The 15,123-nt window shown below is 38.2% G+C and overlaps 1 protein-coding gene across 1 annotated transcript; it reads right to left on the bottom strand.

Annotated features, from left to right (window-relative positions):
• Window positions 1-3,446: 3,446 nt before the first annotated feature.
• Window positions 3,447-14,640, bottom strand: EIF2S1 (eukaryotic translation initiation factor 2 subunit alpha). Its single transcript, XM_039326870.1, has 8 exons — window positions 14,490-14,640; window positions 11,898-12,139; window positions 11,436-11,515; window positions 10,087-10,238; window positions 9,675-9,781; window positions 7,943-8,040; window positions 7,136-7,279; window positions 3,447-3,964 (listed from the first exon to the last, which is right to left on the bottom strand). Exons 2-8 carry the CDS (start codon window positions 12,136-12,138, stop codon window positions 3,839-3,841), a joined length of 948 nt encoding a protein of 315 aa, XP_039182804.1. The 5' UTR covers window position 12,139; window positions 14,490-14,640; the 3' UTR covers window positions 3,447-3,838.
• Between the last annotated feature and the right edge of the window lie 483 nt (window positions 14,641-15,123).

Genomic DNA, 15,123 nt, shown 5'->3' on the forward strand with positions numbered 1-15,123 from the left:
TCCTTGACTTACGACCATTCATTCAAGAACTATTCAAAGTTAGAATGGCCCTGAACAAATGGTAGTTATGCCCAGTTTTCAGGCTTTTGACTGTCCCAGCACCCCTGCAGTCACATGATTACAATCTGGGTGTTTGGTAACTGGCTGGCACTTATGACTAAATGCAGCACCTCATAACCACGTGATCTCCATTTGGGACCTCCCTGTGGGGGTAAGCTTTTTCCAATCACACATTGTCCTCCAGCCCCTCTGGTCTCACCCCAAGCTGGCCACTTGGGTACTCCCCTGCACCCTCCCCAAGCCTTGCCACACCTCCCTTTTACCTTTGTGCATTCTCACGCATCCATTTTGTCCCAGTCACGTGGTTATGAGGTGCTGTACCTCCCTTGCACACTCCCGCATACTCTTCCCTATCTAGCAGCAGCCACTTATGCCTCCCTGTGCGCAAGCCACCTGGGACTTGCCAGATTCCCCCAGCCAAGTCAATGGTAGCAAGAAGTTGCTTTATCATGTCAGCCATGAGATTTTCTTAACGAAGGCATTGCTAAGTGATAGAAATTCCAGTTCCAACTGCCATCATAAGTTGTACACTACTTGCACACCAATTTTGCATGGGAATAAAAACCATTTGTACTTGAGCCTACTTCTAGTTAAGAATGCATAGGAATGTGCTGTAACTTTCCAGAACAGTTAAGCCTACATTAATATATAAATTTATCTGGGTATTATTAAGTAGATCCATGGACATTTGTTAAAGGTCAAGCCAAATCTACTATGCAGATGTATAAATTGGTTTTTATTAAAGGATGGATCCTATTGACCTTTCGGTGAAGATCTCCATATGCACGCAGTATCTCTAAGAGGTGTAGGCAGTTTCCCTTTGTCATTCCCATAAGCCCTAAAAGTTGCTCCAAAATATATGCAACCTTTTTCTATGGAAGACTTTAAGAACAGCGAGGAAGCATTTTACATTCCTATTTGGGTGGAAATTGGTGCTTCTTATGGAAATTGTACCCTACCTTGAGACTGTGTCGAGTGACTCTTTACCCAGTAGCATCTTACAGAACTACAGATAAGATGTACTTGTTTACTAGAGGAACAGTTTTATGGTCAATGTAAGATTTAAAAAAAAAAAGGATCCTGGAGATAAGAAAGTAGGAAGAAACAATTGTTAATTCTTGCATAGCTCCTGATTACTGTACTGTATTTGCTAATAGTGTGAGTCATAGACTATGCAGCATTAGTCACTAAATCAGTATGCCAGCAAATCTGTTTGCAGACATAGTATTATTATGGAGTGGGTGGGAGACTGTATGACTGAGTTTTACAATCCACTCTCATACACTTGCTTTCTATTTTACATATGAGTCAACCCTATATAAATATTGTTATGCATTTAATATGTAAATCTTTATTTTTTAGGCCAGAGCTGGTCTAGCTCTTGTATTCTTGGAGGCTCTCTGATCCAGAGACTCAAGTCTATTAACTACTTAACAGTTTACGGATGGTTAGAGTATATCTAGCCAGATGTACCAGACAGCCAGTTTGGTCTAGTGGAGACTGAAAGTTCAGCTATGGAGGCCGGTTGGATGACTTTGGACCAGCCACTCTTATTTCACGGGGTTGTTGTGTGGAAAATGGGAGAAAGAAAATGTGTTAAGATATATTCACTGCCCTTATTTGTAAAAATAATAAAAATGGGATATAAATATCAAAAATAGATCTGCCTTCCAGTTTCATGCAGTACTTTACACTTTTACACCTTTGCCCTTTTAAATCATATTTTTGAGAATCTGTATCTCACTGCTTTTTTATCATTTACCCTATTATCTTTCTCTCCATCCCAGTTCTTTTATTACTGTTCAATTTATAGTTTTCTATTACAGCTGAGTCATTTTTGTGTTTGTCCTGACATTTCTGATGCTGACAATATCTAGATCAGGGGTGTCAAACTTGCCGCGTCATGTGACGTGTCGCCATTTTTCCCCCCTGCCGGAGCTGGGGTAACCACGGCTTGTGTGCTGCTTCCAGCCCGCAGGCCGACAGTTTGACAGCCCTGATCTAGATAATCCCATTTATACTTTATTTCCCCATAGCACTTGAAATGTTTATGAATGATCCATTATATGAAAATTGCTACTCTAAAAAAATATACACAGGGCAAACATAGTAATTAGTTCTTAAATATACATGTCCATACTGGTTTGCATTCAGATATTATCAGTTAACCTATACTTTACACAAAAATAATTAAATTCCTAGACATTGCCGAAAATGACTCTCTTCTCATTCTACAGATGCAAGGAAGGTTACTCAGTCTATATACTACTTAATGCTGAAATGTGGGTTTTTACTGCTACAAGGAACTCTTCAAATACTAAACATATCCCTATTGGAAGAAAACATGTAGGAACCTGTATGGATATAAAACTAAACTCAGACAGTGATGTCGGATCAGAGTATACCTGTAAGGTCTAATCAGTTCTCAAATTATCTATCTTTAGACCTACAGATTCCCCCATAGTGGAAAAGAACTGGCTGTAATGAACCATCTGTTGACGTCAAAAGTTGCCTGCAACTCTGAAAATTTATGTTGAGAGAGAACTGGTTTTTCCTCAAAGAGTGCGGAATCCTAATAAGGAGCTAGCAGGCCATATGGAGAACTTTAGTAAGCATGGATTTACTAAATATGAATGCAGGACAATATTTTGAATACTTTTAAAGCAATACTAAGTCAGTTTGTTGTGATTGCATGACACCCAGTGGTAGGAAAAAAAGTATACTATTATAAACTACCATTAAAACATTGTTGATGTTAACATTAGGAAAAAAATTAATTGTTTAGAAGTCTTACCAGTTTTTGATTTTGATATACATAAAAGCAGAAAATTCTTATATAAATAGCACAATAGTTAAGAAAAAAGTAATGACATTAATTACAAGTTTTAGTGCATATAAGTCACTATGATAGTATTTAAAAAAAGAGTTTGATTGGCAAACCAGCAAAAAATAAACACAAGATGTACCATGCTCCTAACTAACTTATTTAAGCAACTGAATGCAGTATTCCTTTGTTCTACAAATGAGAACAAATTATGGTCTACTTGCAGAGTCGGGGGAAAAAATATTTTGTTCTAAGGCATCGCATACTCAAAATGTAAAAGAAAAGCCAACCAAATAAGAAGAGGAAGACTAGTGCATTAATTCATCAATGGGAATATTAAAAAGGAGTATCTAGTCCTGCTGACTTGAAAATTACAAGACTTTGCACATGAAGTAGCACTAAAGTTACTTGTATAATGAAAACTGATTATGAACTATATAGAGATTAGGATTTATTGGTTAAAGACATGTGAATTGCCATCTTCAAGAGCTAAAAGCCACTCTTTCCTCTTTAGCTCTTTGCACTACAAATTTCTTAAAATGAAAATGAAATGAAATCCAAGTAAATATCCAATACATTTATTGAAAGCTTCAGTGCAGTCTGTGGAAGAATATTGGTTTAATCCTCAGAAACTCACTGATACAATATAGTGAACCAGTTGCCAATCTGAATGTATAAGATGTGAAAATTTTAAGAAGAGTCATCAAAGTATGCTTGGATTATTTAGGGGAAAAGGTTTTACTCTTCAGTGAGAAGTACCCTCCCATTGAGAAAAATCAAGCAACCCACTGTAGCGGATGGTTTCTTGTCTATTCAAAATTTGGTCTCATTAAAAACTTGAAAGCATTTCAAATCTGTTCCTGTGGCATTTTTAACAATGACATCTCAGTCAACTCTAGGTGTTTTTAGGCATATGAAGGCATAATTTCCATCTATTTTGTCATTCCAATGAATTTAATCTTCAGTTTTTGCTTCCATCTCCTCAGCATCATCATCTCCATCCACTTCAGCATTCTCACGCTCCAACCTTTCCAACTGCCTTGCAAGTTCAGTCTCATCAGTGTCAGTCACTACCTTGGGCTATAAAGACAAAGTGACCAATATAAGGTTATCTTTCAGTGTAACTCAGCATCTGTTTAAGCAGATGCACTTTTAATTAAACATGAAGTTAACGTCCAAATATGAAAAAGACAGCAATTATCAACCTGCTATTTGCAGTCAAATTTGCAATTGCAATGATAGCCCCTGGAAGGGACTACCACTAGTGATAACAGCTGCTGCCTATTTATGGTTTGGTGTATTTCATTTTTTTAATCAATGTAGATTTCATTGGACTCTTTCCATCTCCATTAATTAGACTGTCTACTCCTTGGGGAAAAAAAAAGCTGTAAATTCTAAGCCCACAGAAATATAATACTATGAAGGCGATCTCTTGGAACATTTACTGAGATTTTCTTTTCTAAAATAGGTAAAATGAACATTATAAACACATTATTTGAAAATATGACATCGAAAGTTATTTAGTATAGAATCTGCAGTACACTGTTGAATTAAGGAAACTGGTCTTAAATGCTACAATTACTAGTAAACTTGAGGGACAAGGGAGGAATGGGTATCAAAAAGACTCTGCACTGAGCTGAATTCAGTGAATTCAGGAATTTTCATTACTGGAGAGTCAAAGCCTCAAAATGGTATAAAAGCTAGCACCCAATCGCTCTTCATGAATTTTTCATAACAAATGCAAATAGTTCAGCCCAGTGCAATCCAAGTTGGATTTGTGATAGACATGCTGTAGTAATTCAGTGACTCCCTAAATGGAGCCAACCATGTGTTATTTTTGCTTACTTAATAAACACAGTTTCCAGAAACACACTATTGAAACCATATAAACTTATTTGACGCCAAAAAGTGCATTTCCCAAATTAACTGAAAAAAAAAAAATCTGACTGAAGCTAAGCTGTATTTCATTACTTTAACATCAGTTGTATTTATTAAATTTATATGGCCAAGAAGTTACTCTGGGTGTACAATTAATTAGAACATATAAAAATGATTAAAACTATAAAAGTAGTCATTAAGAATATAAAACCACAAGGCACAAGTGATTATTTAATAAAGTATTTAATAATTTTCTCCTACCACATTAAAGGAACTGTGCGAGAACGTAGGGCACTAGGATATAGGATTTTGCTCTATTGAGCGATTTAGAAATAAACATTTCTAATGAATAGAAAACTCAGGATAAATTTTGGTAAAATACAAGTAGCAATGAGCACACATGCGACATGTTCTGTGCATGAAGCAGCTGGTTTTAGGTAGCCTATGACTGAACCCAAACATATAATTGGATGTTTTAGTTCATATCTGGATTAAAATGGGCTTTATGATTCCAAATTCAGGCTCCTGAACCATGGCTGATCCAGCCAGCGAAGGATAGTGGGAGCTAAGGGGTGAAAGAGAAGGCACAGGGAAGATCAAGGGATATTCATGGCCGATAGTATATGCCATGCTGGTAGTACAGGTACTTATCACAATTGAGCCCAACATTTCTGATGCTAAGCAAGACATTTGTTAAATGAATTTTGCCCCGTTTTATGACCTTTCTTGTCACAGTTGTTAAGTGGATGAATCTGGCTTTCCCATTGACTTTGCTTGTCAGAAGGTCGCAAAAGGCAATCACATGACATCAGGACACTGCAACCATCATAAATATTAACCAGTTGCGAAGTGCCTGAATTTTGATCACGTAACCACAAGGATGTTGCCAACAGTTATTAAGTGTGAAAAATGGTCATGTCACTTTTTCAATGCCGTTGTAACTTTGGTCACTAAATGAACTGTTGTAAGTAACAGACTACCTGTATATGCAACGCTGGGACATGAACTGCAGAAAGAGAGAAGTGGAAGGTGCTCAGAAAATTGAGAGGCTAGGCAGAACAGTGAAACATGCTACGCTAGTTGCCGCTAAGAAAAAACGGGGACAAAACATACTAGCCTTGCCCTACTCATCCTATAAAATCACTCTGGGATCTCTCAGGATATTCTTTTGCCCAAAAAATGGAACGATTTTGGGTTTTATTTCCACTGAGCTGCAATTAACCAGAAACAATTCAGTAGAAAATTTTTCAAACTTGTTTTCTTAATCTAAAACAAAAGTTTCTGTTACCTGAACAGACTTACCTACACATTTAACTTATTCTAATATTATTTCGATTAAAATGTTATTTTTTGCTTCCACAAAAAAATGTTAAAAAAGATGTTAGGTCTACTGGAACAAAGGTAAAAAATCCATCTCCTGCAGACTCAATGGCTGGGACGTTCAGAACCCCACACTTGATAAATTATTCAGTGTGTAAGATTGAAAACATCCCATTGGGTAAAATCAGAATACCCGAAGGAAAGCAATTTTGAACTTAATTTCACTGTATACACTTGGTGGGGTACAAGATGGATAAGCTGCCAGTGTTGCCAGCTATTTTTACTCCTCCCTATAAACCCATTCCATATCTATTCTGGTTCACTCAGGGAAGAGTATTCTGATGTTCTGGAATAATTAAAATTTGAAAATATGGAGTAACTTAGGCAGAGACTTACCTTTAATCAGTATCTTTCCTCTGGTTATATTTATCCCTAAATATTTTTTTTGTGTATTTCTTCCCTTCTCTTTTCCCTGCCTATTCCTCTCTTCTGTTCCCTCCACTTGAAAACTTGGTTAATGGCAGTATTAAAAAAAAAACCCAAGGCCATAGTAGCACCAACCAGATTAATTTGTTTCCCTTTTTCCTTCATTTAAGAAAGTACTGTGACTAGAGCTGTAAGGCTTTCTTATACATCTTTCCAAATTTCTGACTAATCAACACTGTGGTCAAACAGAGCCAATAAAAGTGGAGCTGAGCAAGCAGGAAGTATATGAGAAAGAGAGGAAAACATTTTCTTAGTTTTCTGAGGCGAAAAAGGAACACATGCTTCGAAGCATTTTTTGAAGCATTTGCTAACCTAATTTTCCAAATGGAACAAGAAAAATAAAGTCCTTGCTCCTGGCCGGGGATGGCAAGAACCACTGAACACCCCCCCCCCCAAAATGTGGCAATAATTACAGTCGCAGGCATTAGCACTGAGAATCACAGTCAAAGGTGTCTGCAAGTGGAGGGAGGGGTCAAAAAGTCAAGATGGCAGTTGCAGCATGCCTCTTTTTCACTGCCTCTCTGTAAGTGCCCCTGATCCCAGCCTAGATCAACACAAAATACTTACTTCCATTTGCACATTAAAGACACCTCTCTTCTCTTCAATTTTTTCTTTAATGACAGTCATGGCTTGGCTGAGAACAGAAAGACCTTCAGTCCTTTCAAGTGTTGTTGTGGTCATCACATATCGAGGAGGAGCTATAAGATTTATCTAAAAAAGAATGAGGTAGTATTAGACTTGCTTTCACAAGTCTTAACCTGCTCCTCAAAGCTGCTGATAAAAGATTATTTAAATCTTGAACTAACACCAAAAGAACCCCTGGATTTATTTCATAATGCTCTTTTCCTGAAGGAGTCCATTTCCAGTATTTTGGGAAAATACTACAAGGTAACAAACTTTTAAATGACAAGTATTTCATGATATACAGGCAAAGTTCATTATTTGCAGGTTCTGTATTTCACTAATTTGTAACCCCCAGATAAGTTCTCATGGCACTGTTGAGCTTATTCGTGGAGATGCAGAGCAACAAAATACTGGAATCAACCAAACTGCACATTCTTACCTGAGGTTTTAGCCAATACAGTATTTGTGGCATTTTAACAGAATGTGACTACCATATCTGTAAATCTGTTTAATTCTCTGCCTCTTTTCTATGCTTTAAAAATACAAAGTTTTATAACACTGGTAAAATAATCCAACCGAGCCACTTTAAGATTGTAATTGGTTTTCTTCGGTCAATTCAAATTTTACCTTCCCTCTCAACCCCATTCCTATACATTAACAGACTAACTGGTATGAGAATTAAACCACAGGAGGATGTTTTTTTATATTCAAGATTTTCCAGAACAACCATGTCAAAGAATGCCCACTTACTTTGATTGGCATACTTTCTGTAGAACAGCTTAGGCCAGCTCGCAGAGCTTCCTTTACTGCATCTATACCCTCGTAACCATAACAGGCTACTTCAATATCTAAAAAAGCCAAAATGTTGATATGTTAAAAATGTTTAGAAAAATTAAAATCATTTGCAACCAAATATACATAGTTCAATAACATTGGATTTTAAAGATAAATGCTCGTGAAAAATAAAAATATTCCTAACTACCGAGAGGCCTTAGGCTAAAAGATGATCCCAAGGAAAATTGTGCTACATTTGTCCTTAATCTACAACGTGGTTAGGTTGGATCATTTGAAGCAGAAGACACATGAGAAATTCAATTTTCTTGAATTTGGTTTACTTCCCTCTTACAATGCAATTTTTCCTACTTGACACATTTGCATCTTAGCCCTGTTTCCTGTTATGAAGAAAGTCCTTCTTCACCACTATTTCATGCTTCTACAAAATGAAAGGAATTCAACCAATGGCTGTCAAGTCTTCACTGACTGGTAACATAAATGGCCAGATCCCCTTTCACCCCTCCCCGCAAGTTACTAAGTGGTTTGGCATTGGAATAAAATCCTGTTTTTCCCCTTATCCCTCATGAGTAATTTCTTTTTTTTTTTACTTTTAAAGAAATTAGTTGTCGTGTTAGAAATAATTTGAGCTGCTTAAAGCAAGTTTTTTTGGGGGGAGGGAGAAAATTCATAAACAACCATTGGAAATTTTGCAACAAATGCATTTAGCTTGTTATATAATTTAACCACTGCAAATTATAATTTGGATCTTATTACTTGGCAAAAAATGTTCCACATTTTTCTAATCACAGTGGAATATTTCTGATTAGTAATAATAGAATCATAGAATTGATATAGCTTTAAACGTTTACAGTCAATTAGTAAGCTTCATGAAATATGAATCTATTACCTAATATCTGTATACTTTGAATTCATTCAGCTCTGATTCAAATGAGTGGTAAACTAATTATTCAGAAAGTTCTTAGTGACATTACTGTGTAACATAGGATAATCTTCTCTAGTTGTATATATAGCTATTCCTCTTCTACCCATTAATTAAGATCTGTTTCTCCACCATTAAGATCTGTATGAGCCAGAACTAAAGATTTAGGTAGCTGGCTCAAGTCATTTTAAATATTTCCATCCTCGTCCTGATATTAGACCCTGCTTGGTTTATTTCACTGTCCTGCATACTCTTTTCCTTAATTTCCTTCATCTTCCAAGTGCTTCCTCTTTCATAACATCTAATGATCTTTTTTCCCCCATCTCCCTGCCAATGAATCTCTGATTCCTTACATTTTCAGAAACTTTCAAATTCCTGTCTATCCAAAAACACTACTGTCCCAGAAAGTTATTTGAGAATTTCTGACTCTTTTCCTTCAGAGAATTAAATAACTGTTTGGACAACATATTCAACAAAACAAAAAAGGCTACATTTTGAAACATAACACTGTGAAATTCACTCCCTAATCTACCTCCCATTCAAACATTTCCTAGTCATGCTTATTGTTGAAGTCCTCAATGAGCCCAAGATAGTCACATGTTCAGATGATAGCTTTAGATTTATCATAAAGCAAAAAAGTAGCATTCAACATGCTTTCATAATATACTCACTAATGGACATTTTCAAGTATATAGAATGTTCTTTCATAAGACTGTAATGATGATCCCCTAATAAATAAGATTAACTTAGGCAGTTTTGGGGACTCACCTGCTCGAATTTTGACTGCCTGTGGTGTCAAACGTCTATTGATATTGTCAATTAGCACGCGCTTTTCATCTTCTGTCAAATCCAGACCATCAAGGATTGCGGGATCACTGCACAAAAAGAATAATCGAAGAAAACATTACCAGAATTTCCTAAATTATATACAAAAGAGAAATTATCAAAACAATAAACTATGCAAACATTTAAACACATTCCCTCTTCCTGAAAATTAGATTTGCAAAAGATATGAGTTTATAGATAAAAGCAGGCTTGCGCGCTGCTAGGTCTTCAAAATGCAGAAAAGTGTACTCACTGAGTAACAATAATAAGGGTACAGGATAAAAGCAAGGAATGCACAAATTTGTCCTTTAATTTCTAAGCCATAGTGAAATATTAGAAAGGCATCTTTACTTACGAGACAGCAAGTTTGAAGGCATCATATGCGCCATATCCAGGCTTTTTGTACTTGTCATCAAATACCCAAGCAGTTCTCTGAAACAAGCTCTCCAGCTGTTCATCTTTTGTGTATTCTAGAACTTCAGCAACATGGCGAAGGATGCTATAAACCTGGGCAAAAGCAGGGGAAAAGTTGCATGACAATATAACATTATTATATTTAACACAATGAACCCTAATCCAAGGAAACAATATAACAATTAAGGTTGAAAATCCCATGCAATATACCTGTCAAATATTTCATCAATGTATCCACACTCAACTTTCTGGATCCACATAAAACTTTCATGGCTTTGTGTCCTGCCATGGCCTTGTGTCCTGCCGTGATATACCTGATATATCCAAAGAGGTCAGAAGCTAAACAGTTCTTTTAGAGCCAGGATAACTGTGTTAAATATATTCTAGATAAATTTATTTACTAAATGGGTGTACAACTTTTGTTTCTCTTTGCAGTGGAGTGGATAAATTAATATGCCAATTTTCCAAGCTAATTCAAAAATGAAGAATAAAAAAAAAAATGAAGTAAAATTCTGCCACTCTAGTTATTCACTGTACAATTGGAAAATTCTGTGATGTAGAAATGTTTAAGTGACACAAAATCTCTATAGAGAGACTCTTTGTGTACTACTACATCCCCGATAACAACCATACTAATTTGGTCATATTAACATGTTATGCTGGAAAGTCAGTACTTAACAATCAGTATTCTCTGTGTAGTAGTGAACTGAACTAGATTTTCTGCATTTATAGCTAACTGGAGCATGAGCACATATGTGCAAGAGCAGAACATTGTGGTATGAAGATGTATTGCTCATAATATATACAGTATATATATACAGTCAATTTATAACCATTCATTTAGTAATCAAAGTTACAATAGCACTGAAAAAAGTGACATAATCATTTTTCACATTTATAACTGTTGCAGCATCCCCATGGTCATGTGATCAAAATTCAGATGCTTGGCAACTGGCATACATGAAATTGAAGTGTCCAGGGATCATGTGATCACCTTTTGCAACCTTCTGACAAGCAAAGTCAAAGAGGAAAGCCAGATTCACTTAACAATCAGGGCAAAAAAGATTGTAAAATGGGGCAAAATTCACTTAACAACTGTCTTACTTAGCAACCTAAATTTTGGGCTCAATTTTAGTTGTAAGTCAAGGACTACTTCTATAACTTTAATTGTATAGCTCTACCTTGTTTTTCTGTACATTAAGGTCAAGCAAGTTGAAACTTTTAGCAGAATTAAAATGTCTTTCATTATTCAACACAGCAGGAGGACAAATATTTTTTACAAAAACTTACAGTTTTTGATTTGGTGAATTTGTCTTCACATTTAATTGCCTCCTCCGGAGACACTCTTCTTTTTGACAGGTCAATATAACCTAAAATAACAAGAAATATTTTTAAATATATTAAATCAACTAACAGAAATATAAAGCCCTTCTTTCTCTCATAAAAAAAACTATTAAGTGCAACAGGAAAGATCTGTTCTCCCAAATTACTGTATAGTGTATACCATCCCTTCTAATAGGCCAGGGGTGTCAAACTCACCGCGTTGCGTAACATGTCATGACATATCGCAACTCCCCCCCCCCTTGCTGGAGCTGGGGTGGGTGCCACTTCTGCATGATGCATCCGGCCCTCAGGCTGGCAGTTTGACACCCCTGTAGTAGGCTGTTCTACATTTCCACACTGAATATTTTTGAAAACCATAAATATATTCCTATGGACTGAAAAAAATAGCTGTATTGTTATGCAACTCACCTTTCTCCTTATCAACTCTTATGACAACAACACATTCATTTCTGCCAATTCGGATGAGTTTGTTTATAGAACGGATTCGTCTCCTGGACAGCTCACTGAGTAAGATCATGCCCTCAATGTTGTTATATTCCAAAAGACTAACATAGGCTCCCATTTCTGCAATGGACCTGACATTGACCATGACAACATCTTCTACTTCAGGAAATTTATGCTGGTAAAATCTACAGCTTAATCCAGGCATCCTGCAATAATAAGTCAGAAAGACATAAGTACAAATATATTTTATAATCAAAACAATTAGTAATAGGAAAGTATAACTGAAAATGTAAAGAATAATACCTAGAACTTCATAATGACTGGATAGCAGTTGTGAACAATGGTCAGGAATACCTTCTTTAATTTGTCACTAAATTCATTATTCATTAAAGAATAACTTTTAGCTATGAAATTCAAGATGTAAGACATTTTTGCAAAAAATATAGAATATTTTAAATCAGATTACATTTGATACACACTCTTAAGTCACCCATAAGCTCACTAAACAGCCTTACACAAATCACACTCCCAGCCTTATGTCTAGATCTGCATTAACATGCAGAAATCTAGGTGGCAGATAGATAAATGTGCATGCTGTGCCAGCACTGATTCCAACTGAGTGATACAAAAGCAAAGATTTTAAACTTGAAACATCTCACTTAAAGTCTGTAACTGTCTTCACAATTTCAGAAAGTTCTGGAAGTCTCTTTTCAATTCCAAAACCAGAAAATGGAGTGTGTTAGCTGTCTACATAAACTCTATGTTAAGCCAAAGGCTATGATATAAGCTCTCAATCAGAACTTTAACAGGGTGGTTATAGCTGGTGGTAAGTGCAATCAGAAGGCCACCTGAAGAGACTAGAAGCATTTGAAATGTGGATTTACAGGCGGCTGTTACGTATAAGCTGAGTTGACAAGATCAGAAATGAGGAGGTGATAAGCCGCCTGGGAAAGCCAAGGGAAATCATCAAAACAATTAAAAAACAAAAATTAGAATATTTCGGACATGTGATGCGACACCCAGAAAAATACGGCATACTCCATTTAATCCTTCAGGGAAAGACTGAAGGCAAACAAGGTCCAGGCAGAAGAAGAACATCATGGCTTCAAAATCTAAGGGACTGGTTTGGACAAAACTCAGCAGCACTTTTTTGTGCGGCTGCTGATAAAAACAGGATCGCCAACATGATCGCCAATGTCTGATAACAGATATGGCAGAAGAAGAGGAAGTAGTAGTAGTAGTAGTAGTAGTAGTAGTAGTAGAAGAAGAAGAAGAAGAAGAAGAAGAAGAAGAAGAAGAAGAAGAAGAAGAAGAAGAAGAAGGTGTGTGTGTATTCTGTATCTGACAACAAGAGTAACTAAAGTCAACAAAAGCGGATGTGATTTAGAAACAAACACTTTTATGGACAACTGTCAGTAGATCGACAGCAGTAGCAGCAGTGTCCTTAGTTTTTTTAAAAAATAAAAATCTCTTATCTGATCAGGCTGCTCAAGGAAAGGCGATTAAGTTCTGCCAAACCATTTAGCCACTTTTATCCCAAACAGGAGAGGAAATAACAGAATAATAGAGTTGGAAGAGACCTTCAGAGAACTTCTGTCTAGTCCAACCTCCTGCTCAAGCAGGAAACCCTATACCATTTCAGACAAATGGTTGTCCAATCTCTTCTTAAAAACCTTCAGTGTTGGAGCATTCACAACTTCTGGAAATAAGTTGGTCCACTGATTAATTGTTCTCGCTGTCAGGCAATTTCTCTTTAGTTCTAGGTTGGTTAGTTAGTTAGTTTCCATCCATTGTTGTCCTGGGTCCTGCCGTCAGGTGCTGTGGAGAGGAGCTTGACTGCTTCTTTTTTGTGGCAGTCCCTCAAATATTAGAAGATGCTATCAGCAGTAGTCCTTCTTTTCATTAAATTAGACATACCCAATTCCAGCAACCGTTCTTTGTATGTTTCAGCCTCCAGTCCCCTAACCATCTTTGGGGGGGGGGGAAACAAAACCCTTAAGCGCTTGAGCCCGAGAAAAAAAAAATTCCAGGATGTTGTTTCCCTGCCTCAAGCGGAGGGGCCCAAACGTACCAGGCATGCCAGTTTGAGGACCGGCGCTTAGAGGCGTCCTTCTCCCTCTCTGCACCCGGGGCCGACATCGGCACCTGCTGCGGTTACATCTCCGGCGCTGACGAGCCTTTGCCGGCACCACAGCGCAGGCCCGCCCGCCGCCGCCGCTGCCGCCGCCGGGTTGCAAGCGCGCGTTTGTGACCCAGCAGGGCGCATGGAAAGGCGGCGTGGTGGGAGCCCTTTTGTGACATCTTTCGACGGGAGTCGGAGGGCCAGGGGAGGGTCCGCGGCGGAAGCCCATCCCGCGGGTATCGCAGTAAGAGACCCTCTTACGGTCGCCAGGCCTCTCACGGATAGCCCAAGTGGTTTTTAGCGGTTACCCTGCGGGGAGTTTTCCACACGGCGACCCTTTCCGTCCGCAGCCCGGGTGGGGGAACCCACAAAGCAAGTCCCTCCCGAGGCACGACAGTCGCGGGACCGCCCCGCCCTCCCGCCCCCGGCCTTACCTGTCCGCTCTCCAAACCCCGTTCGCAACGCCTCGGACCCGACTCTCGCTTCAGCGTGCCTCCACCCACCCCCCCAAACCTCACACCGCGCAGCCGCCGTCCCGCCTCTTCCTGTTTGGGAAGCCACAGGAAGCACTTTGGGACACCGTCCCAGTCAAGCAGGCGCCGACAGAGATAGGAAGCAGAAGTAGAAGGGGGAGGATTATGGGATATTCCGGGATAGCATTTCGACTTCCGGTCTAGCCTATAATGCTGGGTTTCCCCATGCTGATCACTCTTTCTCAAAATCGGCTAATCGCTGCCCGAAGATGAACCAACCTTGTATAGACTTTTGAGACTATAATGAGTTTCCACTTTTAAAAACTTGCCGGTACTTTGGTATTAATCCACGCTGAGCAATTTTAATTCAAAGACTTCAAAGGTCATACGGCAGCTGCCCCCCCACAATTCCAGACCCACAATTACTTTCAAGTCTGCCGCATGATGAGGAAAAGGGGGTCCTTCTCATAGCCACTCGGGGTTTTTCCATCAGATAAGATAAAGCGGGTAAGAAGGAGCGGCTCTAATCTTCTTCCATGTAGCCCGCAGTGGCCTTTCTGCAGCCTGACGTGCTTCAGAATCAAAGTCTTTTTGT

The sequence above is a fragment of the Crotalus tigris genome, unplaced genomic scaffold (assembly GCF_016545835.1).
Source record: "Crotalus tigris isolate CLP2741 ecotype Arizona unplaced genomic scaffold, ASM1654583v1 scf7180000024346.1432988, whole genome shotgun sequence".
Taxonomy (NCBI): Eukaryota; Metazoa; Chordata; class Lepidosauria; order Squamata; family Viperidae; genus Crotalus; species Crotalus tigris.

Coding starts and splice junctions, on each gene's coding strand:
- EIF2S1 (XM_039326870.1), bottom strand. CDS start 12,138: ATGCCTGGATTAAGCTGTAGATTTTACCAGCATAAATTTCCTGAAGTA. Junction 10,239..11,435: donor AATTCACCAAATCAAAAACT/GTAAGTTTTTGT, acceptor GCTTTTGCCCAG/GTTTATAGCATCCTTCGCCA. Junction 8,041..9,674: donor GGCAGTCAAAATTCGAGCAG/GTGAGTCCCCAA, acceptor TGGCTTTTTTAG/ATATTGAAGTAGCCTGTTAT.